At 37.1% G+C, this 25,697-nt stretch overlaps 2 protein-coding genes across 3 annotated transcripts in view; both read right to left on the reverse strand.

The window, feature by feature from the left end:
* Positions 1 to 7,090: 7,090 nt before the first annotated feature.
* Positions 7,091 to 25,697, reverse strand: part of LOC106646386 (uncharacterized) — a 39,972-nt gene continuing 21,365 nt past the window's right edge. The window contains exons 2-9 of one of the 2 annotated variants that reach the window (XM_089596588.1): positions 18,589 to 18,760; positions 13,010 to 13,167; positions 12,721 to 12,877; positions 11,716 to 12,009; positions 11,196 to 11,605; positions 10,390 to 10,760; positions 9,968 to 10,238; positions 7,091 to 9,875 (exon numbers count right to left, since the gene is read on the reverse strand). In XM_089596588.1, coding sequence (XP_089452714.1) covers positions 9,381 to 9,875; positions 9,968 to 10,238; positions 10,390 to 10,760; positions 11,196 to 11,605; positions 11,716 to 12,009; positions 12,721 to 12,877; positions 13,010 to 13,167; positions 18,589 to 18,760 — 2,328 coding nt within the window. In that variant the 3' untranslated portion in view covers positions 7,091 to 9,380. Of the gene's footprint in view, positions 9,876 to 9,967; positions 10,239 to 10,389; positions 10,788 to 11,195; positions 11,606 to 11,715; positions 12,010 to 12,720; positions 12,878 to 13,009; positions 13,168 to 18,588; positions 18,761 to 25,697 lie in introns of both variants that reach the window. The other variant, XM_089596587.1, reaches the window with a different exon arrangement.
* Positions 15,573 to 16,503, reverse strand: LOC149373485 (uncharacterized). Its single transcript, XM_089596211.1, has 2 exons — positions 16,360 to 16,503; positions 15,573 to 15,863 (listed from the first exon to the last, which is right to left on the reverse strand). Exons 1-2 carry the CDS (start codon positions 16,501 to 16,503, stop codon positions 15,573 to 15,575), a joined length of 435 nt encoding a protein of 144 aa, XP_089452337.1.

The raw sequence follows: 25,697 nt of genomic DNA on the forward strand, positions 1-25,697 counted from the left end.
CAGATCTTTAAAGCTGCAACAATTAAACCAAAAAAGTACATCTTATTTATTGACTTTGGCTACAACAACTTTTAATACTAAGAAAAACTGTCAGATTGTATTAAGATTTTTTGAAATGGATATAGATGTCAGTAAAGTACAAAACCAGTTGAGTTTTTTATTTGCTACATGAAAGTTTATAATTAAAGCCAAAAAATAGACTTTTCCAAAAATTTTATTTAAGTAACTTATCAAACTTTTTTTCGCTTAAAACTTATATCCATGAAATGCTGGCTAGACTATTAACAAGAATAAAACTAATTTTTTCCAAGTTTTTTATTTTTTTAATCGAATGATTGGCTCAGCAGCTATAAGATTTGACAAAACATCGAATAAAAAGTAATTTCAAACGTTAATCTTTTAGTTACTCATCCACTAGAAACGCTTGTATTATTGTAGTTCTTTTGCAATACTATTCCAGGTTTAGTTAGGTTTAAAACTAAAAGTTAGTCAGACTTGTGTCTAAAAGTGTCATGAGTTAAATTTCTAAAACTAAAATTACATTGATTTTTAACTAGTGTTAGAAATAATGTATCTAATACTAGGACATAACAAAAGATGTCAGAAAACATTGACTTGTTTTTATTATTGAAATTCTTAAACATACAAGTTCAGAAAAATAAATTATATTTTCTTCAATAATTCACCTATTTTTTAACTCAAGATTCGTCTCCACGAAATATTTGCTAATATATTTTCAAGAGATAAATTAACATATTCGAAACTCTCGTTTTTTAAGCTTTTCTACATTTTTTAAATAGATTGTTCGGGACAACAGCAATAAAATTCAACGTGATTTTAAATAAAAACAACATTGTGAGACGTAGGTCTTTAAGTAACTCAAACACTGGAATCGCCTATACATTTTTTTTTACTTCTATTATTTACGATTATTGAATATTTACATCTACTTCGTGTTTTTACTCAATACAAGCGAATTGAAGGATCTTACACGCTAATTCTTATAACGATTTATGGCACACTAGTGTCACGTACGGTATCATTTTTTTGTAATGGCTAGTTTTATTTTAATTCAAAATATTGTAAAACCATCAAACTATATAAAATTGCAACTAAGATTGAATGGGTCACAAATTTTCTGAGGTGAGAAAGATTAATTTAACTATTAAGTAGAAACTGGAGCCATCTCAAGTACTAGGAAACACTTTTCACTATTTTAAGGCTAGCATTTCTAGCTCGTCTTGTCAATTATGTATTCAAGTATTCTTTTTGTTTTAGCTAGATATACTAAAAGGAAATATAACTTATCATTGTATTATAAAAGCTACGTCATCAAAGTAATTAATTGCGTTTGTCTGTTGGAAAAAGCTGTTAAAAAATTTATGCTTTCCTGTCAGTTTTTCAAAATACGATTCCACACTCAGTCTTTTTTAGAACATGCAGTAAGTCAGACGATCGTTGAAAAGCTGCAACTATCGAGTACCTACAGTTAAAATATTACATAGCTCATCAACTTTTGTAAAAAGAAAAATTTTATACATAAAGAAGACAGTGCTATTAAATTTTAGTGACTATTTTTTAATTTAAATGGAAAGGGTACAAAAAAAATCGATCATTTTTTTTTAGATAAGTTTCAGATTTTTCAGCTTAAAATGTTTATAGACCAGATGTTAACTGAATCATTTTTAAAAATTAAATCAATGTACTTTAATGTTTCATTAGTAAGATTATTTTACTACTGTAATCGAATATTTGGGTCTACGACAGTAAAACTTAAGGAAATTCCAGCTAATAATATTTATAAACGTTGGTCCTTCAGTTATTCATACACTGCGATTGCGTATAATATAATTTTACTTTCATTGCTTATTATATTCGAGTACTTCTATAACTTCCGGGGCTTTTTAGTAAAGTATGATGAAATAAAAGACTCGTATTCAATAACTTACAAATATCTAATGGATAATGTAATTATTGCGATAGCTTTTTTAATTGTAATTGAATCCACACTTAAACAAAAAACTACAATTAAAATTTTTAATGAAATTGAACTAGTACGAGAAATGTTGAAAGGATTAAAAAAAAATAAAAGTGATGAGAAATTTGAAAATAAAATAAAAGATGTAAAAAATTTTTGGTTTATCTGTCTGGCATTTTTTGTTTACTTGCTGTCATTAATATTATATTTCTATTACAACTGTTACAACCAACATTTTATTCTTGTCTTTCTCGATATAGTTCCTCACCTTATTATAGACTCAATAGTGGTACAGTACATATTGATCACAATTTTTATAAAACTTTCGTATATAAGGATCATTTACTACATGAAAAAGGTTCTTAAAAATTCGTCCAATGTGATAACCACACGTTCATTGAATCCCATGGTTTCAAAAAAATGTTCATCTTTCTTAAAATTTCGCCAAATACATATGTCATTGTGTACAATATCACAAGAGGTGTCTGATTATTATTCAGTAACGATATTTCTAACGATTGCTATGAATGTCACATGTTTTGTGGGTCAATGCCATTATTTTATAGAGGATGGCGTACTCAATATTCTTGAAACGAAAGATGTTATTTCCTCATTAATATTTTTATTTAGTCCTGTCTTTATGTTATTATCGTTATCAATGTCGGCTGGTGTAGCAGTCGCAGAGGTAATACATAGTAATACTTTGTTTATACCTTATACGATACTGAACCTCATCTAAAACTGTATGATTTATGCAGAGTAAAAAAATTAACCTAGCAATAATCGATGGCTTGCTTTGTAATTATAATCCAAGGAATAAAAATACATTTCATCAAGTAAGTATTGCAAGATAATCACTTTAAATTACTGATAATTTATTAAGAATGATACATACATTTTAGCTGTTACTATTTGCGAATCAATGCATAATGACAGATATTAAATTTGAAGCTTTAAATGTTTTTTTAATACGTGAGACCCTACTTGTGCAGGTAAATATTTTTTCTTTGTGTATTTTAAAGTTACAAGATTATATAACAACGAACTTGGCAAGGATTCATAACTTTCAATCCCTCACTTTCACTTTAATAACTCCCATTTTTATTTACTCCCCCAACCCACACCTTCTATTTGTATTCCAATACCAATTACTTTATTCTTTTTTTTTTTGACACCGCAGCGCTTGAGAGAAAAAAGATTTGAATGTTTATATTTGATGCTTTGGGTTGAAGGTTATGAAATAAAAATTATGACCTCCAATTAACGACTTGATTGATATACTTTTACATTTAAGACACGATCACTACAATATGGATAGTATATTATAATAGTCTTATTAGACAAGTAAACCTAAAAAAGGCTGTTTGAGCTATTTTTTAAATTAATCCAGAGGTTGGTGAAACCTTGCCAAGAATTTTTTTTTTCAATTAAATACAAAATATTCAAACTATGGATCGTGCCTAAAAATTATTGAGAAAGTACGAAGAACCATTGCTTAATGTAAGAAAAATCTATTAAAATGCAATATGTTTTTCAGATAATAAGTGCGATCCTATCATATTATCTTGTGAAAATCCGAATCTATCCATCAAATTATTAAAATGTTGCTCATAATTACCAAGCCTTTACTAGTAAAATGGACTCTCCGACTGAAGTGTGAAAATTTAATTTTACTTTTGCCTCAACTTTTGCAACACAAAATGTGAAAGTAAGTTGTGACTGTTGTCATACAATACGATAATTTTCGTTAATTTTAAGATAATATTTTGTGTAATTATTTGTCTATTCATCATTGGTATGTAATTGAAAAATAATTTTCTAACTAATAAATGTATTGGTGTTCTACTAAATAAACTCGTATTTCTTGCTTTTTAGTATTAGAAATGAGTGTTAAACACGAAACAAACTTTTTGTCAGCTTGTAATACTAAGGTATAGTTTCCAATATGGGGATTGCTTTCAAATTATTTCAAAGTTTAGTTTGACAGAAATTTGTTTCCATATCGAGTCGTCTTGTCTATTGGAGAGGAATTTTTTTTCACCACAAAATGTGATATTATGGCTCCAATCACTTGGAAAAGATGAGCAGATCCAAGATGTATACAAAGAATCAAAGGGCCAGTGGGGTAGTCTTTAGTTTACATACTTTCATATTTTTATGCTTTTACTCCATGGTACAAGGTCACGAAGTCGTTTTCCATTCGACACAATCTAAAAATTTGTTTTAACTTAGTCTGCATAAAAAAATTTAACTGATATACGTACTTAAGGTATTACGAAATTATTATGCACCGATTTATTTATTTTTGCGATTCAACAATTAAATTTTAATTCATTAGCCATTTAAAATGTTAAATTTTAAGTATAGAGAAATTTTTTTTTAATAATATGCGTTTTTATTTAATACAAGCATCTTGTATAAAAAAGGGCGATATTAATGTATGAATCTTCAATTATAACAGACTTACATTCAGTTTAAATAATCAACCCTTAGAACGAGGGTAAACAAATTTACAAATATTCACTCACTGCAAACCTCTTGAAGTACTAGAGCCTAGTACTTATGCATAAATAATAATCATGTATACAAATAAAAAAAATTTGCCTGTTTCATCAAAAATATTTGAACATGTATAAACATAAATAAATGAAATTATTTATTAGTGAAAAAAAGGGAAAAAAATTATCAAATAACTTTATACTGTAGAATAAACATATAAAAAAAAGGAAATGAAAAAATCCTTGACAAAATTGTGAAATTAATAATTATAATAATATGGATACACTAATGATAGTGCTCATAAGAAAAGAAGGAACTATTTAAAGAAAAAAACATCTTGTTTTGTAACAAATTGGATGACGTCCTAATACATATAAAAGAAGGAAAAAAAGGACAATTAATAAGTGATTATGCAACATCAGTAGTACATAAGGAAATTTTGAAATTTATACAACGATTGTAAGGGAAAAAGGCAGACACGGACATATATGTTTACACTGATTCCACAGCGTAAGAAGTCAGTAGGAGAAACAGGGATTAGGCAATAAACCCCGCCCTTTTTCTTCTAATGATTATAACAGTCAAAAAATAATGTATAAATCGATTTTTAGGTTGACAACAATAAGTACAGTTTAATGTTGTAGTTTCTAAATACGAAAAAAAATTATTGTAACAAAAATTCAATGTATTATATTAATACTAGTTTCAAGCCCATTAACTATCAATGATTTAAAATTCGTTTATTTTTAGAGGGATTTTATTATATTTCACGATTTTTATAATTTCTCGAAATAATTATAACATTTACACATTTTATAAGAAAAATCTCATTTTTGTGTAAACCATAATGTATTAATCGACTTTATTTACTATGTATATTAATGACTATACATGCTCGTTATTAACATGTGTTATTAAAAAATAATATAATAATTATTACTAAAAAGTTTAACAAAATTAATCAAAAGAACAACGTATCAAACTTCAAATCAACATAACGGTCAAATTTACACACTAATGTTTTAATTACAATAAACAGAACGGTTCGTCGAAAATACTCAATCGCAATTACCTTCGATAAGCACTATAGATTCGTAACACAAAAAACACATATCCCTTGATATATAGTTTTGTTTCGCAACACTTATTCATACATTGGCAGATTTATAAACTGGTCTCATTGTTCTTGGCTGAATCTCGATTTTAAATACTGCTGGCGGACGACAACGTATAAACTATCCCATAGAAAAATTTCTTCCAACATTAGTCATTTTCTTATCGCTTTTCACATCGTGTTATTGTTTCATCGGTAATGTTTTTTTATTACTATCATCATTAGTATTATTTGTACAAGACGGAATCAAATTGCAATACAGTTAAAAAATTGCGCTATATTCTTTTCGTTCCCACTGATGACAAAAAACTCGTCTTCGCTTGGACATCATTTTTGTTATTAAACCTATTGATTACGTACGACTTTGATATTTGTCTTTTTACTTAATATATGACACATGCGTTGGTGCTCGAGCTGCTTTCATCATTTCCTGAACTTTTTCAATATGTTGCCGTGATCTATTTACACAAATAGTTGGTGCATGCATTTTTTTTCTTTTCTTCAATGCCTCTAAGCATCTCTATACAGTTGTATTGCAGATTATTATTACACATTTTCCCTATCTACTCACTGCGTATAAACTATTTTTTTGCATATCCAAAATCGACTAAAATATTAGCAAATTACTAAAAAATAATGTAAATTTCAAACATAAAAATTAGAGACTCATGGTAGTAATTTTCAGTTCTCACCTATAAGAGGATAGAAAATGTTTTTTCTTGTTCATATGACAGATAATAGATAAGTACTTATTTAAATATTACTTGTTACCCCAAATCAAAAGTTTCCCTAGCCCTATTATTCTTTTAAAAATTATAGTCAACAGCTATATTTTAATAATACAATCGGTATGTCATCGATCTAAGACCGAATTAATTAACTTATGGTAATAAAAAATTTTAAACTACCTACTGTAAAAATTACTCGAGCCTTCACACTTAAATTTATGCCCCACATTAAATTTTAACCGTAATAATCGCTGATGTATTTTCCAATGTACTTTGACTTCTGCCTTTTTTTCTAAAATCTAATAACACTGATGTACGAGGAATCCATTAATAATTGTTAGACTGAGACGCATGAATCATACATATATCCCAGATACTCTTTTGTCTACCACATGGATTTATTTTTTTACGTGTGATATACAGTTACATTGGAAAAAACAAAGCTATTTGTATATAGCCCATTAATTTTATACAGCTTATATAGTTAGAACTTTGGTTTCTGGTGTGTTAGATGCACCCACTGGACAAATTCTATCTTACGTAAGGATGTACTCTGAACAAATAAAAATATGCCTTTTAAAAGTCTTTAGAATTTAAAAATACATAGACTCTCTGAAGCCGCGTATTCAACAACCATTTGTGTCTTGTAAGAGGTAATGTTTAAAAAAAAATTTTGAACTTCTCTCGAAGATGCAGTATCCATCCAAATACATTTCATTTCGAAACATAAATTGATATCGATGTAGTCTTGTCTTTTTGAGTTTACTCGTATTTTTTTTTTGTTTATGCACTTAAAAAAATTGATGGTACAAGCAAAAAAACTTTTGGAATACTAGAGTATTCCGAGAATATTCCAGGAAAATTATACCATCATGTTTAGCTCATTCAGATAAACAACAAAGATATTATATTTTTACACAACCCGTATTTATTAAGGTATCGAATATCACATTAAAATGAACGAATTTATTTGCCACAAAGCAGGCTAGTATTTTTACTTTTCCATTGATGTTTAATCGACAAATAAATTAGGAAGTACGCATTAGACCAAAATAAAAAAAAAACTTTTTTGAGTATCTTGATAAGCTTAATCTTATATAATATAGTTTTTCTGTAAGATTTTTGGAACACCTTGTATATTTATCTTTGATCTGATGGTATTATCGAACACAAAGGTAAATGAAAGACTACGTACATCACCTCTCGAAACTTATGTATAAAGTTGAAGTCTCAAAAGTAGTTTCTAATACTGTGACACGTAACTTAAGTTTAAAATTCCTCGTATTTGGCTGATTTCTTACACGCGCGCCGTATTGATTTCTGTAGCACTTTCCACAGCTCGTTTTTCTGATTTTCCTACTAAAATACCATTTTATGTTTTCCCAACAATCTGCGAGTTACGCTTCCACTTCCCTGTACTCTCATATCCTTTAACTTTACAATATGTATACACTTACACCGCCTAACCATGTACAATGTCTATACTATATAATGTTATTCGTTAATATTTATTATGATTATTCACGAGGATTACGAATACCCTTGAGTTATCTAATGTTATCTCCTATCATCTACTTGGTTGACGCTCTCAGCCTTTTTCGTAACTAATTGTTTTTCCCTTTTTTTTAATTGATATTTCATCGATGCTCCGAAGATAAAGAGAAGCTACTACTATACATCTATGAGATCAAGACTACGAACAACGATAGTCAAGTGACACGATAAGTTGAAGATTCGCTGCTCGAGTACGTGTATTAAACATTGTAATTCAAGGATGTCATATTTTCCAATAACACCATCAATTGATATACTTTTTTTTGCAATATGTGAAAAGTCGAGCAGCGAGTCTCAAGATCCCGTGGACTCGAAATTTTCTTTAGTATATTTTTGGCACTGTTACGTATATACACCGCGGTGGATCTGACTCTTTTGTTTTACGTTGGCTCGTGTATCAATTTATATCATTAATCGACGGAATAATCGTTCGGAGATACTTCAAAAAACATATATATATATATAATCCGATAAAATACGATGGACAAAAGCATCAGTTTGATAAGTAATATCTCTGTGTATGACTTTCAATTCAATGTACATCTTGTTCATTTTGTTTGATGCTTTTATGACACTGACAGTAAGTGTAAGACATTCCGAACGATAGCCTGACATAAAGGGAGAGGATATTTTTATAACACCGTCTTTTATGCACGTGCAAAGATATTTTTGCAGGAATAACGTGTACGTCATACCTGCATTTATCAAGTCTTATTTGGACCTTTCAAGCCTTATATTTATAGATAATCGTGCGATGGACCTACTGCGTCGATACTTACATTCTTTATCTCTCTGGTTTATTGCGTATTACCCGGGCACTCGAGATCGAATATTTATAGCTCTTACACACATTTGACATTTATACATTATAATATAGACGACGCACTATTTTGCCACAACGACGATGATCATCAATTACAATTTTTGTATGGCTTTTGGGGTATGAAAAATTGTCTAAAATTAGAATACATTTACCTATCTGTATACAGTTATGACTGTATCACTCCTTTTTTGAAAATACTTTTTGTACTGTTTCTCTCTTTTTTTTTTTTTTTTTGTTTTTTTTTTTGTTTTGTTTTTTAGTAAAATTACCGTTAGTGATGAAACTTGTGCCGTGGATAACATTGGTGCAACAATTTTTATTTTACTTTGTGAAAATATCGCTCAAACGATCTTTTCTGACGCGAAGTATGGAGTATCGCGTGAAATTTGATATAACGAAAATGACGACAACGGCAGAACAATAGACGATCATCTTCAACCCTTAATCCTCTATACCCATCTTACAAAATATCTTTGTTCAATTTTCACAGTACAAATTTAAGATTCCTCCCATTTTTCAGACACTTACGATCTACGTACGCATACAGTAGACAAGTGCATCCATACAAATCGTCCACGTGACATCTAGCTACAAAAACCAGTAGAAAAAACACAGACACGGATTTAAAAAAACAAATAAATAAGGAAATAAAAACCTATCTTCTACACCCCAATCCAACCCCTCTTAAAATATATGCGGTGCGAGCTGTAGCTTCCACAGCGAGACCGGCCGCGCAAAGACCGTCACCTGGCCCTTCTCCTTGCCGCCGACCAAAAAAACGTAGAGCGGCGCCGGCCCTGGGGTGTACCTCTCGGTGTTTTCCTGGGCTGCCAGTTTGGCCCTTTGCCGCTCGGCCCTCGAAGCACTGACGGCCCGTCGCGAGGGTGACCCCAGGGGCAGACTCTTGGGCGGTGCGCGAGGCTTTATCTCTTGGAGCTCGAACAGCTCGGCGAAGGTTTGCGAGGCCGATCGGCCGGGCTCGTCCTCGAGAACGCTGTCGGGTGGGCTGTTGAGCACCTTGGCGTAACGCGACGACTCGGCCGAGTTTGCGTTGCTTATCGCGCTGTCGTAGTACTGCCCGTGCGGTGTCGTCGGCGTCGTCATCGAGGATGCCATCGTGTTTTCGACGCTTGCCAGGTAATTCGGATTACAGAAGCCGAACTGGCTATCCCTCGGCGCCTGCAGGAAAGTATCAAAGGGACCATTTGTCATTTCATTATCATTACTATTGTTAATTTTTTTTTTCTTTTTCTTTTTTTTCGACAACAAACCGGAGTAGTGACGGTGGAGGAGCCTCGCTGGCTCTTGGGGCGTCTGGGCCAGTCATCGTCGGCCAGCGGGTCACCAGGGCTGCGAGCACCGATACTTGCGTAATCGGAGGTAGATTCCTCGCGGTCCTCCTCGAGATCGGCGAACCGGACGGACGTCGAGTGCGAGAGTTTCGGGCATGGGGTCTTTGGTGTCTGCACCGAATCGTACAGGTGCAAGCTGTAGTTGTCACCACGCGTTGGCTGGCAGGCTTGGTGGAGGGACGCAAAGTCACTGTTGATCCGATTTCGGTGTGAATTAGCATTTTTTTTTTTTTTTTTTTTTACAAATACATGTTATTCATACCCCCCTTTCAAAATAAAAGCAAAGGCTTCAAAATGGAAAAAAGAGGGATTACGACGGTAAAAATGATGACCGGCTTTACCGTTTCTCCTCCTCGGGTAGCTCAATGAGTTGACTCGTGGGTGGCTCCTTGCGCTTGAGCTCTTCGTCGTCCGAGTCCTCGTCCGGATCGACGAAAACGAGTCTCGCGGCCTCGATGGGCGTCAACACGGGAGTCGGCAGGGCTAGCGCCCGAAAATTCGGCACCGATATGGGCTCCCTCGTCATACCTCCGAAGCCATTGTTGTTGTTGTTGTTGTAATTGTTGTTGATGTTGCTGAGCAGGGGCTCTATCATACTGGCACGCGGTGGGTCGGACATGCGCTGGGCCGCCCCCCGCCGACGGGCCGCCAGTGTATTGGAACTCCGCGACTTGACCATGCCCGTCGACGGCTCGATCACCTCGACGTCGACCTGTTGGAACGGAAAGTACGAGTTTGCCTGAGCGCAAACTCAGAGCTCGTCAGCTTTCCTCTACGCTATAAGCTTGCCAATTGCGGGATTTTTATAGTGTCTTCGCTCACATTGGAGCTTTCAGCTCGAAAGGGAGTTACGATGAAATATTATATACTTTGAAATCTTGTACTCAAGTGACTTTACGAGGATTGCAAAGTATGCGCGTAAGTTGAAACTTCCGTTTCAACGATTGTTCGGAATTGAAAAATTTTGCTTATGCCTATACGTGACGACTGAATGGTTGCGAGACTTCCAGTCTTTAAATGATTTATGAAAAACTCTACATATATTTTAACTACACGTGCAAAAGAGAGCTCGAACCGTTCGATCGTCAAAGTACAAAAAAAAAAGAAAGAAAAAAAAAAAAAGGTTTGTACTCCTCGTTGCACCTACCTCCGAAGGGCTCTCGAGGTCATGGTCGTCGTGGCCACTGAGCACCGAATAACTGCACTTGTTTGGATGGCTGAGCCTCGACAGGTTGATCTGCGACAGCTTGGAGATTTCACGGAGAAAGCTCGGCCTCGTTGGTGCCGGCTCACACGGCGAGACGCGCCCGTAGCTGCTGAGGCTCTTCACTGCTCGCTGGCTGTTGTTCCTCGTCCTCGGCCGACCGATGCTACCATTGTTGTTGTTGTTATTGTTGTTGTTATTGTTGTTGTTTGCGTAGCCAATGATACTGTTGCATCCGTTATTGTCGATGCCGTTGCCTCTGATTAGTAGCTCAGAGACGGCCAGGGCGACGCTCTCGGCGCGGGGCTGTGGCTTCGGCCCTGACACCGCCAGCCTCTCCCACGTTTCTGTGCCTGCACACGAGTACAAGACGTGTGTAAAAATCGGTATGGATTAACCGGTAATTTTTTTTTTTTTTTTTTTTTTACAGTATCTCATGGGTGATGGGCAAGGTCATACTGACCGAAATGGAACCTCCAGAGCTCGTTGGTGGCCAGTCCGCCGCTCTCGCCACCGAAAATGAGCATACAGCTGGGCAGGCGGCAGGCGGCGTGGCCGTGCAAAGGACCGGGGCCTGGTTTGCTCTTCAGGAGACACCAGGAGGCTGCCTTGATGTCCCAGCGCCAGCAATCGCTGCGCTCCTGCAGGTCCGTCATGCCGCCGTACACGTACATGCCGTCGTCGTGTAGCACTGCCGAGTGCTTGTGCCGGGCTGGGGCGCCCGATTCGCACGACAACAGGTGCCATGATTCCGTTTCTGTAGCACAGGGTTTTTAATTTTTATCTTTTAAGTGAGACGATAATTGACTGACTGGAGTGCCAATATTGTGCCGTTTCGTTTGATGGCACACAGTTTTATCGGAACCCTACATTGTGAATTTAATCCTTTAGTTTCTGCATAAATTAAAAATATATGCATGCAATATTAGTCATTCTACAACTGTTTTTGTCGAATGTTTAAGAAAAAAAAAAAAATACCGGCTCAATATAATCAAATAGTTGATAATCTATCAATTTTTTTATCTCCAAAACATGTTTTACTACTACCGTTATTTGTTTTATAAAAAATAAAAATTTCTACTTTGTACTAGTAAAGCAGTGTTCTATTAGCACACTTGGATTTGCCGCGTACATAACTTTATTGCATGAGAAAATTATTTACATAAAATCATGTATGAAAAAAACTAAGATATCAGGTGATGTGAAAATGTGATAATCACCCCCAATCATTTCAAAGATACGATTTAAAGAAAACATACAAATAAAAACAAAGAGAAATGCGCTCACCAAATCAGAAGAAGGAAAAAAGTACAAGTAAAGGCAATAAATTCTTATGGCATCAGTATCCCGATCGCCAAATCACACACAATTTTTACTTGATTGCCAAACAAACGGCTAAATAGATAGACGTATATACACAGACAGATTCGAGAAGAAAACAAATATAAAAAAGATTGTCAGAACTCACCAAAGTGGAAAGCCCAAAGTTCGGAGGAGCTGCCCCTGAGGTCCTGGTAGCCGCCGTAAATAAGCATCTGTCCACGGTGGACGAGGGCCGTGTGTCCTCTCCTGCCCCTCGGGACGGCGCAGCCCTTCTGCGCCCGGATCTTTCGCCACGAGTTAGACTGCGTGGACGCAGCATACCGGAAACAAGTACAACAAGAACGCCCACGCCGTCATCGCCACCATTAGCTCGCTCGAATATTTATTATCTCGGGGCATTGTCCCGAAAGAGTGAGAGGCCGAGGGAAGTATACCTTGACGGAGTAGCACCAGAGCGGGGTCTCGGTGCCAGCCGAGAAGCCAAGTTCGCCACCAAACACGTACAGGCAGTCCTTGTAAGCGACAGCGCTGTGCTCCTGCAGGGCCGGTGGCCGCTCTCCCGAGGGATGCAGCTCCTCCCATCTGCTATCGGCTGAAAGCACACGCGTGAACTTTTTGGTATACACCCTCTTCAAACGTCAGGGGAGTGTGGGTGCGTGGGAGAGGATGAGGTTGGGCGATCAAAGGATTTCAGGGACGAGTGATGCCGGTCTTGTACTTTTGCGACTCTTTTTCTCTTTCTCTCTGTGTCTCTGGAAGATGTACATTAAAAGTTTGCCTGGCTTTCTGTCTGCCAACGAAGCGTGAATTGATGGGATCTTGTTTTATTTTTGGGTCCAGCGGTTTTATACAATCACAATAATCTTTTAACATGACTCCAGAATTGTATTATTCGCGGGAACTTTTGAGATACTTCGAAAGAAATTTATAGTTTTTAATTAAATTTTTCAACATTTTTCTATTGTTTTGGATGACAACATACATTCTGGTTTTAGTAAATTTTTTAAATTGTTGGATTTTTAGCTGATTATATCAAACTATTAAATTACGTGGTCAAACTTATTGATGATCCTTTCGACAATTTTTACAACATTAGAGCATAAAAAAATGGCTTTAAAATGAAAAATCTCATTGAAAACAAAGAACGACAGAAAAATGCGATCAACCAGCGCTCAATAACAATATTAAGAGCAAAGTCGACAAGTCCTAGGAGAGCTCGAACGTGCCCAACAACTTTAACCGATCCATCATTATCGTTACCATCATTATCATTATTCTCACCGTATTATGTGGAGGAGCTAAAAAGTCGAGTTTATTAGAGAAAAAAAAGAGGAAATCCGGTCGAGGCAAACAATGCCAAAGACGCTCTTCGCCCTGGAGACACATCATAAAACGTGCAGTGACGCAGTATCTTTTTCCCTTCTGCAAGAACATGAAGAGATAGAAAAAAGCAACGTTGGGCGCAGCAAGCGGTGTCTCTCTTTATCCGCGCTTGAGGAAACTACTGACCCACAAGTGACGGTGACGACATCTCAAGCAGCTTCCGAGTCTCATGTACGTTATATAGTGAAGGTGCTCTACATCAGACGCGCAAACCGAATCGGATTGTCGTGTATGAAATATGTATAGGTAACGCTCGATCGAGCGCTCGGAAAAAGTTGCGGCCTCGTCACTTTTCTTTCGGTAGAAAGGCACTGCTGTACTCTTGAAGGGTGAAAGTTTTCTTCTTTTGTTCCGTACGTGTAGCTATCCACCGTAGTGTAAGTCTTGTAGGCTAGATAACGTGTATAACCCTGCAACATTGACGCATCACTCGAGGGCATAGGAGAGAAGAAAGAGATTCACAGACTGTATCGATTGATTTTTTAGCACGGCAGCTTCACAACAGCTGCCTTGGATTTTTGTATTTTCGATAATACATGTTGGATAACTTAAACAACTTTGTATTAAAATATTGTTTGTAGGTTCTCAAAATGGGAGGTAGAGGACAAAATAATAAACATAGAAAAGGGTAATACAAAAGAAAAATCGCGACCAGTTAACTATGAAGAAATAAATAAAAAATTTCAGAGGTACAATATATACATGTTAATAATATATCTAACTCGTTAGAAAATAATAAAATAAGATTACTTGAAAGTTCATTTTAAAAATATACAAGATGTTGGATCAAATTTAGATCTAGTGCTTTTGTTTTAAGTTTTATGAAATTCACTCAACTAAAAAAGGCACATTTTCAGAAAAAAATTCCGTACGATCAGGTACAAAGAAAATTACACAGTACTAGTAGAGTTATGTTAGAATTGACATGTAATATTGACGATTTCCGCAAGCCTGACCCAATCCGAACTCTGTAGACCTTGTTCGCAACCTTGCAAGCTCTCTCGAGTAACGATACTTTCGTATTCTCTTTAAACAAGTTTTTCATTTTTTCAACAGTGCCAGGTAGTATACCAGTCAATAACAGTATCTAGAATAATTGCTTGTTATTGCTTCTGGATATGTGCAGTTAACGAAATAATTGATACATGGTTTCTGTACGGATTACTTTATTAAAAAAAAAAAAAAAAAAACTTGTGCAATAATTTCCTTTGAAATAATCAAATGTCGATTATTAAACTGCATATAACTTTAAAACGAAATCATACACTTTGAAACAACTTTTATTTCATCTCATGACTGTAACAATTTTCTTACGGTAATTTACCACTTTGTTATCCCATGCACCCCTTCAACCATCGAAAACATTAAGGACATTCCGATGAAAAAAATACGATTGAACCCATAAAAAATAAAATTTTATAGAAAATTTGAATTTCTACGTTAAAAATTCTCGCAAGCTCGTCATAAAAAATCCCCTGCACGGCACGCAATTTCCATAAAAAAAATCTATGACCCCACCAACGAGCATCTCAAAACAGCTGCTCCACTTGAATTAGTCTCAACACGAAATGATTTCCAAAAACGACACTACGTGAATTTCTACATGAAAAAAGCTCAGCGTCCTCCCCGTCTGGAGCGCTTCCTCTCGCGCCTGCTCTCCTGCCTCGCGCAACCGCACACGTGTCCTCGACCTCGACCACCTTTGGCCCTAGAATTTTTTCCTCCCCGTTTATTTGCGCGTCTCCTGGGACAGAAGCCGCAGTTGCCAGTGCAGTTGCTACAGTCGCAGCAGGACGGCCGGGCCGCGTCCCTCGCCTCAACCGACGACTCGGTCGCTCGGTATTGGCCATCCGGGCCCTTCTTCACCAGCCCGAACTCCTCGCACTGCTTCAGCACTTTGGGGAGCTACGAAGGATGACATGGAGGATTTTAGGCAGATATCACGGTTTCAACTACTCGTTAAAAGGACGTTTGATTTTTCTATAACTATAAAAATAATCCCATTGTATGATAATGTTTGCACCCATACATTGGATTTATTTAACATCCAACTATGTTTACAACTCTAATAGCCAACAACTTTGTGATTTGTATTACAAATTTTAATGAAAAGGTCAAAAAGAATTGGTTCGTTAACCTCTCCTGTTTTATCAAGTTATGAGATTTTACTCCCTCTCTTAAATCGTAATGAGTTTTAACTGTTGAGGTAACCAAGTGTGAAGCTCGTAGACATGAATCGTTTAAATTGTTGGAAGCTCGAGCGCCAAACTTTTTCTCCCAACACCATCGATTAAAGTTCGATTTATCATCAAGAACAAGTAAAAATAAATCCTTGCGGGGGTACTGATTTTACGCGTCCGATGTGTGAGAAGTAGAGCTTGATAATCTTAGCCAGGATTACCTGAGCTTTGATCACTTTGAGGACTTTCTTGCGATTGGCAGTGATGGTCTTGAGGATCTTTTTCTCGGACACGCTGCTGAGTTTTTTCATCGTCGACAGAACGATAGGCAACTCCAAGTTCTTCAGCCTCGAAGCCCTTCTCATATTTCGTTGTCGCGCTGGTGCCAAAGAGCCGCTCCTCTCCCTCGGTGCTTTTCCTCCGGCGATTCACATAACCCCGACACCTAACCTTCAACGGAACGAAAAGTTTCTCAACTCTGAGCTAACTTTTTCTCTTCTCCCTTTTTTTTCCGTCCCACGCGAGCTGATCCATTTTTTACCCTCAAAGTTCTGAGCTCCTTACTTTGTTTTATTTCACTCGACTCGGCTGCGGTTGGCGTGGCGGCAAAGCCCGTTCATATCGTCGTCGCGCGTCTGGGATGATGATACCGACTATGTACGTACAGGATGCGTATTGTTACACTCTCTCTTTTATCTTTCGTCTTCTCAGTCGGGGGAGACTCTACCATCGAAAAAAGGCAAAAGCCACGTCTGACGGATTAAAATCGCTGGAGCGCGACGCGTGTCTGAGTTATTATTATTTGTACACAGAGCTTTGTCTACGCCTGGATGGACTTTTATAGGTAGGGATGATGCACTTTGCAATACGGGGAAAGGGCCGTATTTTGTGCTTCTCTTTGCAAGTCAATCATTCTTATTTTAAGCGGAAAAGTCGGGTTTTTCATGCTGATTGCTCGTACGTTGCTGAAATGGCTAACGCAGGTATGACCAGACCGTCCTTGCTGATGTATACTTGTATACAGATGGTATAAATTTTGTGCGAACACTATGGCACGCAAGTTACGCATTTTTTGTTCACTATTTTTGGCCTTTTTAAAACGTAGGTTTTTAAACGTTTTTCAAACATTGAATGATATAAGAAGCTCAAGTGTATCAGTAGCGGTTATATAGCTGTAATAAATTCTCAAAAATATCTTTTTTTCTTGATGAAAAATCAAACAAAATTAACTTGCGGATGCCATTTTTCCTTGCGACTGCCAAAAAGTAATTCCATCATTTTTTAAATTATTTTTCTGTTATTTTAAAATCTGAAATCCTCCATCTCTACTCAAAATCTAATATTTATTTAAATTGCAACTTTCCGTTCCAGTAAAAGGCCATTAACCTTCATTTTTCCCGTCTACTCCTGCCAACTCGCACCTCATAACTAATGCATGATTTCCATTTCGCATTCATGATAATTTCGATGTTACAGAAAATGGAACTGTGCCGAGCAATGAATCGTCAATTTCGCAACAAGGACCCAGACGACACCGTCGATTTGGCGAAAAGCGTGCCAGCAGACATTTCGAGTATATCCATAAGAACATCATCAAATATACAAGCGAGTGCTGATCTTGCCTACCCATTCCCTCCCCTTTTTTTCATCATCTCTCCTGGGTCTGACTCCCCATTTTATCCTCCCATGGTGCAAATAAATCACGCGTCACGTGTAAATAAATACACGCGTCGGTAGAACGTTATTTACCCACATACGTGTAGGTGCTGCATGGAGACAGAGGGTAGGAGTCTCACTTTGAGTATCATCGTCTGAGAAGAATTTACTTCATTGAGAGTGTACAGTATTTTATATGAATTCGGGCGTTTTGTAAAAGGAATTCATAGGTAATTGAGGTAAGTGTGATAAGTGGCTTGTAAAATTGATTTTTTCATTAAAACAATTTTTGCCAATATTGTATCGTATCATTTTATAACTGATGTTGTAATATTAATTTTTTATAAATAATTTTTTCTGAACCAAAAGGGCCGCAAGTGCATGAAAATTTTATTTCTTGTAGCTATTTTTTGAGACGAAATTCAAAAGTATTTGTTCCTTTGAGCCATAATCATTTAACGATGATAAAAATTTTTCACCCATTAAAAATAAAAAATCTGAAGAAACACAAAGTTCTCATGTAATAAATGTAGTACAAAAAAATAAAAGTCATGACAATAGTCTTGAATCCGTCGGTAGCTGCCACCGTCTTTCCGCTTCCTCAAGCGTAACAATCAATTAAGTGCCCTTTATTCGAACTTCCGTAGATCGGCAATTATATCCTTTCTCTGTTACCAAAGATCTACCAGCGACAAAACGAGTCAAAATGAGAAACACCCACGTCAAGGCGATTACGGCTGATACGAGCACTGCAACCACCACCACCACTTTGTAAATAATATACTCACACTCACCAAGACTGTATCGCCAGAGGTCCTTGAGCGGCAGATTGCCATTCCTACCCCCAAGCAGGTACACGTGTCCAGCCAGCAAAGTTGCACTGTGCTTGCTCCGCGACGGAGGCGCCGGACCGTTCTCGAAACCAGCGGCCGTCACCGAGCTCCACATCGTCCCGGTCTGCTGTTGCTGAAAATTTACAAGCACACGCGTACGAGTAACGATTAGAAAAGGATTCCAAGAGAAGGGCTTTTTCTATCTTTATTTTTTTTTTTTTTTTTTTTGTTCGTTTTGTGCACAAAAAGAGAGCTCCCTCGAATGAAGGTGAAATAAAGGAAATTCACGAGAGGCAAGAGGGGTGATTGATTGCAAGGCTCATTTGAGACTGCTGCGAGTATTGCGTACCGCTTTGAGAGCACTCGGGCCTTTTGTGCCATTGTTTCTTTGTGCGCGTGATTTAAATGGCTTTCAAATTACGTGCACCCTCTTTTGTCAGCTATTCGGGTCTGACAACCATATTACCTCCTACATCACGCCCCGTAACTCAACAACTTATATTAGCTATTCCATTTTTACGCTCTTATAGATTATTAGAGATTATTGAGAAACCATTGTAGCTATCATCATTACTTTTATTATAAATAATTACTTCTCAAAAATCAATCATGCAATAACGTGGAGTTTGCGTATTTTTCTGGGTACTTGAATTCCTAGAACACACCGATATTAGCAGCTGAAACTAAATCTTGTCTTATCGTAACCTTCACAAACCCTTTGACCCATCACTGAAAATTATTTTCAAAAAAAGGAAACACTAAAAATATTTATGCAACGATTTTATTGACTTTCAAGAGCTTACATAACAACATTTTTTTTTATTTAAAGAGATTAAGTTTTAGAGCTTTTCTCCATGACAGGATTTTGTAAAATCTCGTTTGACATTCTTTCACATAATATATTGAGTTGGATATTTAAAAAATGAACAGCTTTGAGGATTTTTAACTAACAAGGAAAAATGTGAGGAATCAGGATTAATTATTAAAGATGGAGTTGTTAGGTCACAGTACTTTTTTCGACTTTAATTCTATGCGTATTTTTAAAATTCATGAGTTTTCTCATCTGGAAGAAGCTACTTTAATCTCATTTCGTAAAAAAAAAAAAAAAAAAAAAAAAAAATTCCTAGGCGGCAAGCGCAGTGTTCCGTGATGAATATTTAAATTTGGAATGAAGTCAACAGTGCCAAATGACAGCTCAGCATGCATTAACGCATACACTTATATCATCTACACCCACTAATGTCACACGGCGCTATTCCAAACAGAGAAACTTCAAGGTGTAGTAATAACTCTATGTACACCCAACACAAGACTTGCGCCGCTCTGAATATCCCCTCCTTACATTTATTCATCCTCGTTAATTATCGCATTCTCTTTTCCGCTGAAATCTCATGTCCCCCGTTGCCTTCGTTCATTTGAATAAAAGCGAGTCCAAGCAGCCGTAGCGCCAGAAAAATTTTCCACCCCAGCCAGTCCGAGTTGACAGAGTCTTGTAGCGAGTCACGCTTACGCAGACACACTCTCGCATAAATGAAACAATCTGGAAGAAGAGGAAGAGAGAAGAGAAGGGATTATGCATTTCACATGTACACCTTTACATTCGGACGAACCAACGATTCGTAAACTTTCCACGGCGAGGCAAAAGTTCGCGGGGGTTTTCGCTCTCTGAACCTATACACCTACATTCGTCGCCGAGAAGGAGAAAGAAAAAGAAAAAGAAGATGATGGCGATGAAAAGAAAGTAGCACAGCTGCAGAATAAGCCAAGGAGTAATTAAGAAAACGACGCAGTCGAGCCTCCGACTGTAGGTATACATTACACCTTATCTCTTCTTTTCGCGAACAAACGCACGTGTACGCGCACATGCGGGTATAAGCAGTGGAACGGCATGGAAAATAAAAGGAGGAGAGAAGAAGCGCGGGAGCACGCCCATCAGGAGAAACCTTTTTTATTCAAGGTAGCCTGCACTTGCCATTCAAGAGATTAGCCCCCGCTCTCTGGCTCATTATGTGCGCGCGTACACTTTTAACACCGAGTGGAGGAAAAGTCGCTAATCGTCGTCGCATCTGCGCACCCCAAAGAGGACGTTTGCCCTCTTAAAGTGTTCCGGAAGGGTAGGCACCGAAATTGCAGTTGGGGTCTTTCGTTGCGTATTACGTTGCATGTAGACGCTGGTAATTTTGGGATTGCGAAAAGACATCCTACGTTTGCCAACACGAGGCTTTCCTTGGAGGAAATTGACGCGAAATGATAGGTTTTTTTTGTGAGCTCGTTGCTTTGATTATATATGATGGCACGAGGGAATTGGTATACGCACGACTGCCTACCCACGCGCGAGTGTATAAAAATGCTATTTGTTTTTTTTGACGCTCTGTGTTTTATACTCTGCTCTAGTTAGCTGTGGTGCCAAGGTTGATCAAATTTGGTTCAATAATTCCAATTTATCTGTACGACAGGGACCTTATTTGAATATTCTTATTTTACAAGGTAAATCAGTTTATCGATGCCTTATACCACTACATTCAATACGCAATTATTTTAGCTCATGATTAAGGTGATGTAGGAAATTCAATTATCAGCTAGAACCAAGGAATGATCCAAAATCATTGTCAGTGACTATCGTGTATAGTACACTATTGACTCGATTAGGAGTTCGTATAACAAGAATTAGCCTTGTTGTCGGATGTATCTTATTGGATTATAATAAAATTTTAACCCGTTCATAAAATACTTACTGGGCACCTTGAACGTAAACATATATTATAGAGAATTATTGATCGATTAGGACTTTGCACTTTCAATGCCAATGACTATCATAAAATAGAAAAAGTGGATAATAAACCAATGCCAATAAATTAACGTAATTGTACAAATAACAAAAAAATAAATTAAATTCGTCGGAACAATCCTAACAAATGGAAAATACATTATATTCGTAAGAACAAATCAAATAAACGAAAAGGCAACAAAAATTCTGGTATTCCATCAATCACTGTTTTCGTATGTGTCAGGACATACAGCCAATATACCCTCCAAATTCACACGTCTCTGTGTACACAAATACTCGTACATGCGTACACAACTTTCCTAAGGCCATCAATTTTCCGCTTGTCATGGCTAGACACGGGGCAGTACATGTGGACATCGAAGTTGCATTAATACAATGCGTGGTCGAGCTGTAATATGTTTTGGTCTGCACCGACTGTTGCGCGAATGGGAGGGTCTTTCATTGAGAGAGTAGTGACCGAATATATATGTATACAAGGAAAAGTTTCGCCTCGATGGAAAAAGGAGGAGGAAAAGGGGATCTGGAAAAGAAGAAGAAGGAGGGATTACTCATGGCTCATTTGCGGGCTACGGACAAACGCTGAGCTTGACACTCGAAAAGGCGTCAGTCCAGACGAGTTTCCGAACTTTCGCACAGTTGGTTGCGACAAGAGACGTATTGCCCTATGTGCATTTATATCAGTATTTTCATCACGCGCGATCGTGTGTACTCGAGGAGCTGATGGAATTTTAAATTGATTCGAGAAACTTGGATATCCCGTTTTTCCTTTGTATACGTATTCTTTTCTAACTTTCTTTCAAGGAAACAAGAGCGTTGATGGAAGAAAGAATGTGGAAAGGACTTACATTTTAATGACAGAAATTTAAACGAGAGTGATAATGGTACTTCTTTTTCTAAGTATCTAGGACTCATTTTATTTTATTGATGCCAGTATTACCTAGAGGGATACTTTTGGATTATTAAAAGTTCCATACTGAAAACGCTGTTTTAACTGATAAACAAACACATGTATATCTTATAGAGCTGGGAATATTTGAAACGAAGGTATAATTCTTTTAAAACACCACTTGCAAGGTCAAAAATAATCAACGTTGCAAAGATCAAACCCTTAAGTTAGAACCGAAAGTAATCAATGAAGAAAGTAATCATTGCATAATGTGAATTTCAGTCAAAAAACGTTCCACCGTTCACTTAAGGTAATCATTTGATGAAATAGCGGATTGTTATGTTCAAAACGATAAAATCAAATGGCCCAGGTGCAAGTCCAATCGACTCTTTGTCCAACTGTACAATGGTACCCCGTCTTATCCATCGTACAATCGAAATAATCATATTCCATGTAACGTAACGTGAACTACGAGGAAATAAGTACAGGTATAAAAAAAAAAAAAAAAAAAAAAAAAAAAAAAAAAAAAAAAGGGAGAGAGAAAAGGGAAGGAAAATCACACAGCTTTTTCGGATGCACGAAAGAACAATGTACAACGACAACAAGGAAACAGGAAGTAGCCACGATAAGTATATTATCGAGCTGGAGATAGACCACACGCGAGCTGCGCATTTGCTCTCTCGGAAAGGGAGGTAATAAAGGGTGGAGGCAAAAGAGGGAGGGGGAGAAAAAGGAGCTGACGGTAAACAGGCAGGTTGTAGAAGGAAGTGGTGGAGGGTTCGAAAAGAACAACGGGGAGGAAAAGAGAATAAAAAATCGTGACAGAGGTAGGTGCCCCTTAGGGCTCAAAAAGAAAGCCGAAGCAAGAGGAAGGTGAAGAGAAAGGGGTTGATTCTCCTTCTAAAACAGCACGTGCGTGCTTTCGTATACGTGCTTGCCTTCGGTGCCTGTCAGCCTGTGTCTATACCTACCTACACATGTACGAAAGGAACGATGACCTCGTAGTTTCTGTCTTTCGAGCTTTGGGCTGGGAATGAGGGAGAATTCCAGAATAGGTACATACGGCACCACTTGACTTTGTTTTGTGGTATTAACTGTGTACATGTACTTTTATCGTTAATACATCAAATGAGAAGCCAATATGTAAAAAGACAAAGAGAAAATTTGTATGTTTTTGGATGCCTACATGCTGTAAACCCAAGTACGATAAAGTAAGACATTTAAACAGTGGAGCTGAAATTTATATTTTCTTTAAAACTCGTTGTATGATAACAAGACCTTATAACTTTCAGAAAATTTTGTTATCACAACCTGGTATTAGGTATAGTATTAGGGGCGTACAGTATCATTTACCGTGTACGTTGATAAATAGTTCAAAAGTAAAATTTAAAATTATTTCTTCGCGGGGGTTTTCAGAGACTTAACAAACTTTCAAGGCTACTTCACGTCCTTCCTGCATTGATTTATTTCGTTGAAACGTTTTCTTTCGATAAGAATACTTGATAACAGATCCTTTCTGTTGTTACTAAGGAATATTGTTGATACCACTTCAATGCATTTTATACGGTAGAATTTACCGAGTACATGCATCATTGCTGAAGATAAACCATCGTTGTAGGTAGATAAGGGAGGGAGAAAAAATAAAACATCTAAAGGCCCTCTAATAAGCTTACCAGCCGGCGGAGCCTCGGTAAACCCTCTATCTCGTTAGGGGTAGCAGCTATAGAAGCTTTGCACGTTCAAGAGCTATGCGAGAACTTGGACTACGACGAGGCAAAGCCGGGCTCTCTCACTTGGAGCCAGCAAGTGCAGTTCCATGCATGTATGTATACGTGTGTTGCAACTCGTGACCCATATACGAGCTAGCTTCGATTAATCACGGACTTTTATAAGTAGCCCCCCTCGTCGGAAGCTTTTGTCTTCCCGTACACGACCAACCAAACAAGTTCCCTTTGTGCCCCTCTTTTTTTCTTCTTCTTCTCGTCCCCGCTTTGCTTTTCTTTTCCGTTCTCCTCTCGCAACCCTTCCACCGCTATTATGCGTATACCAAGCGAGGGTGTGCTGGTGCTCCGGAAAAGCTCCCTTTTTTTCTCTCCAAGCCCCTTTCCTCCCGAGGGAACGGGAAAAATGCAGGAGGTATAGAGACTTGGTGCGTGCATTTAAAGCGGAGGGGTAGGTTTCGAGGGTTATTCTCTCGCGTGCACGGTCCTGCAGCTGCCAGGATTTTTTTCAAGTTTTTAATCGAATTTCATGCCCTTTCACGAGAGCTCAGCTCGAGCTGTGTATGGCTCTTCTCGTCGTTGATGAGGAAAATTTCGAGGAGAACGAGAGCGTTTTTAGGTCAGCCACGTGAAAGAGAAACCTCTTTGATCCGCCCCCCTGAGAGGGATTTTTCTTCTTTTTAAACGGGCCTCGGTTGAAATAGTATCGGATGGAGTTACGTGCGAGTGAGTGAGATTTTGCATTCAGTCGCTCGAGTGGAAGTTGTTGGCGGGAGTTTTCATAAATTCTGGGTATTTGCGAGATGTAAAGAAAATTTTTAAAATGCAGGGAGAAATCAATTTTTTCGGCACGACTGATTCTCAGGAGTGTCTTATAGTTTTGCCGGAGCAAAAAGTGTACGTACCCTCGCAACTTATTGTTTTTGTGCAAAAAAAATTTTGGTAAAAAAAAATTGCGATCGCGGACGTCGGCGTCAAGGGTGTGTGTATGTATGTATGTATGTATGGGCGTAATTAAGTTTTTTTGATGTAGCTTTCGTCGGACAGAAAACTTTTTGTATCCAACATGATAGTTTGAAATCGGCAAGGTTTACTATTTTAGAAAAAAAAATGGCAGTCTTTTTAACGCAGTACTTGCAGTGTAAAAAAAAGTTTTTCAGCTATAACTATAACTTTAAGTACTTACTTAATCTATTGAGAATAAGGTTTTCCAACAAAAATGTGACTACTTTGGGACGAGTGTGCAATAACCACGTGATGTTGAGAGTCCATATATTTTACAATTAAATAAAATACATCACTTACTAATCTTACTTTACGTAATTAGGTTACAGAATTTGAAGCAGGTTTATTATTTTAATGAGAATTCCACACAAAATCACGAAAAATATTCATAAAAAACTTGTTAAAAGAAATTTAAGTTGTTGAAAAAAAGTATTCAGCATTCACCATCATTACGATGTATAAATAACATGAAAGCGTCAAAATAATCACGTCACCATCGCAGTAAAAAAAAAAACCTTGCTTCAAAAGTAATGAAAAATATACGAGTATAAAAAATTCCCCTTTAAAAGTCTCCAAAGATTTGGTGCAGAGATCTGGTGCATGCGAGCAAAAGCTCTTGGCTCGTTTATTATATTCCAGATGTGGGGCAGACACGATAAGTTACGTAAAT

Source organism: Copidosoma floridanum, unplaced genomic scaffold (assembly GCF_036245765.1).
Source record: "Copidosoma floridanum isolate Cflo_tuat_1 unplaced genomic scaffold, Cflo_Japanese_pri ptg000030l, whole genome shotgun sequence".
Classification (NCBI taxonomy): Eukaryota; Metazoa; Arthropoda; class Insecta; order Hymenoptera; family Encyrtidae; genus Copidosoma; species Copidosoma floridanum.

Bases quoted from the DNA above. Each gene is read 5' to 3' on its own strand.
- LOC149373485 (XM_089596211.1), bottom strand. From the start codon at position 16,503: ATGAGAAGGGCTTCGAGGCTGAAGAACTTGGAGTTGCCTATCGTTCTG. The intron at 15,864-16,359 runs GTAATCCTGGCT...CATCCTTCGTAG, and splicing joins TCAAAGTGATCAAAGCTCAG to CTCCCCAAAGTGCTGAAGCA.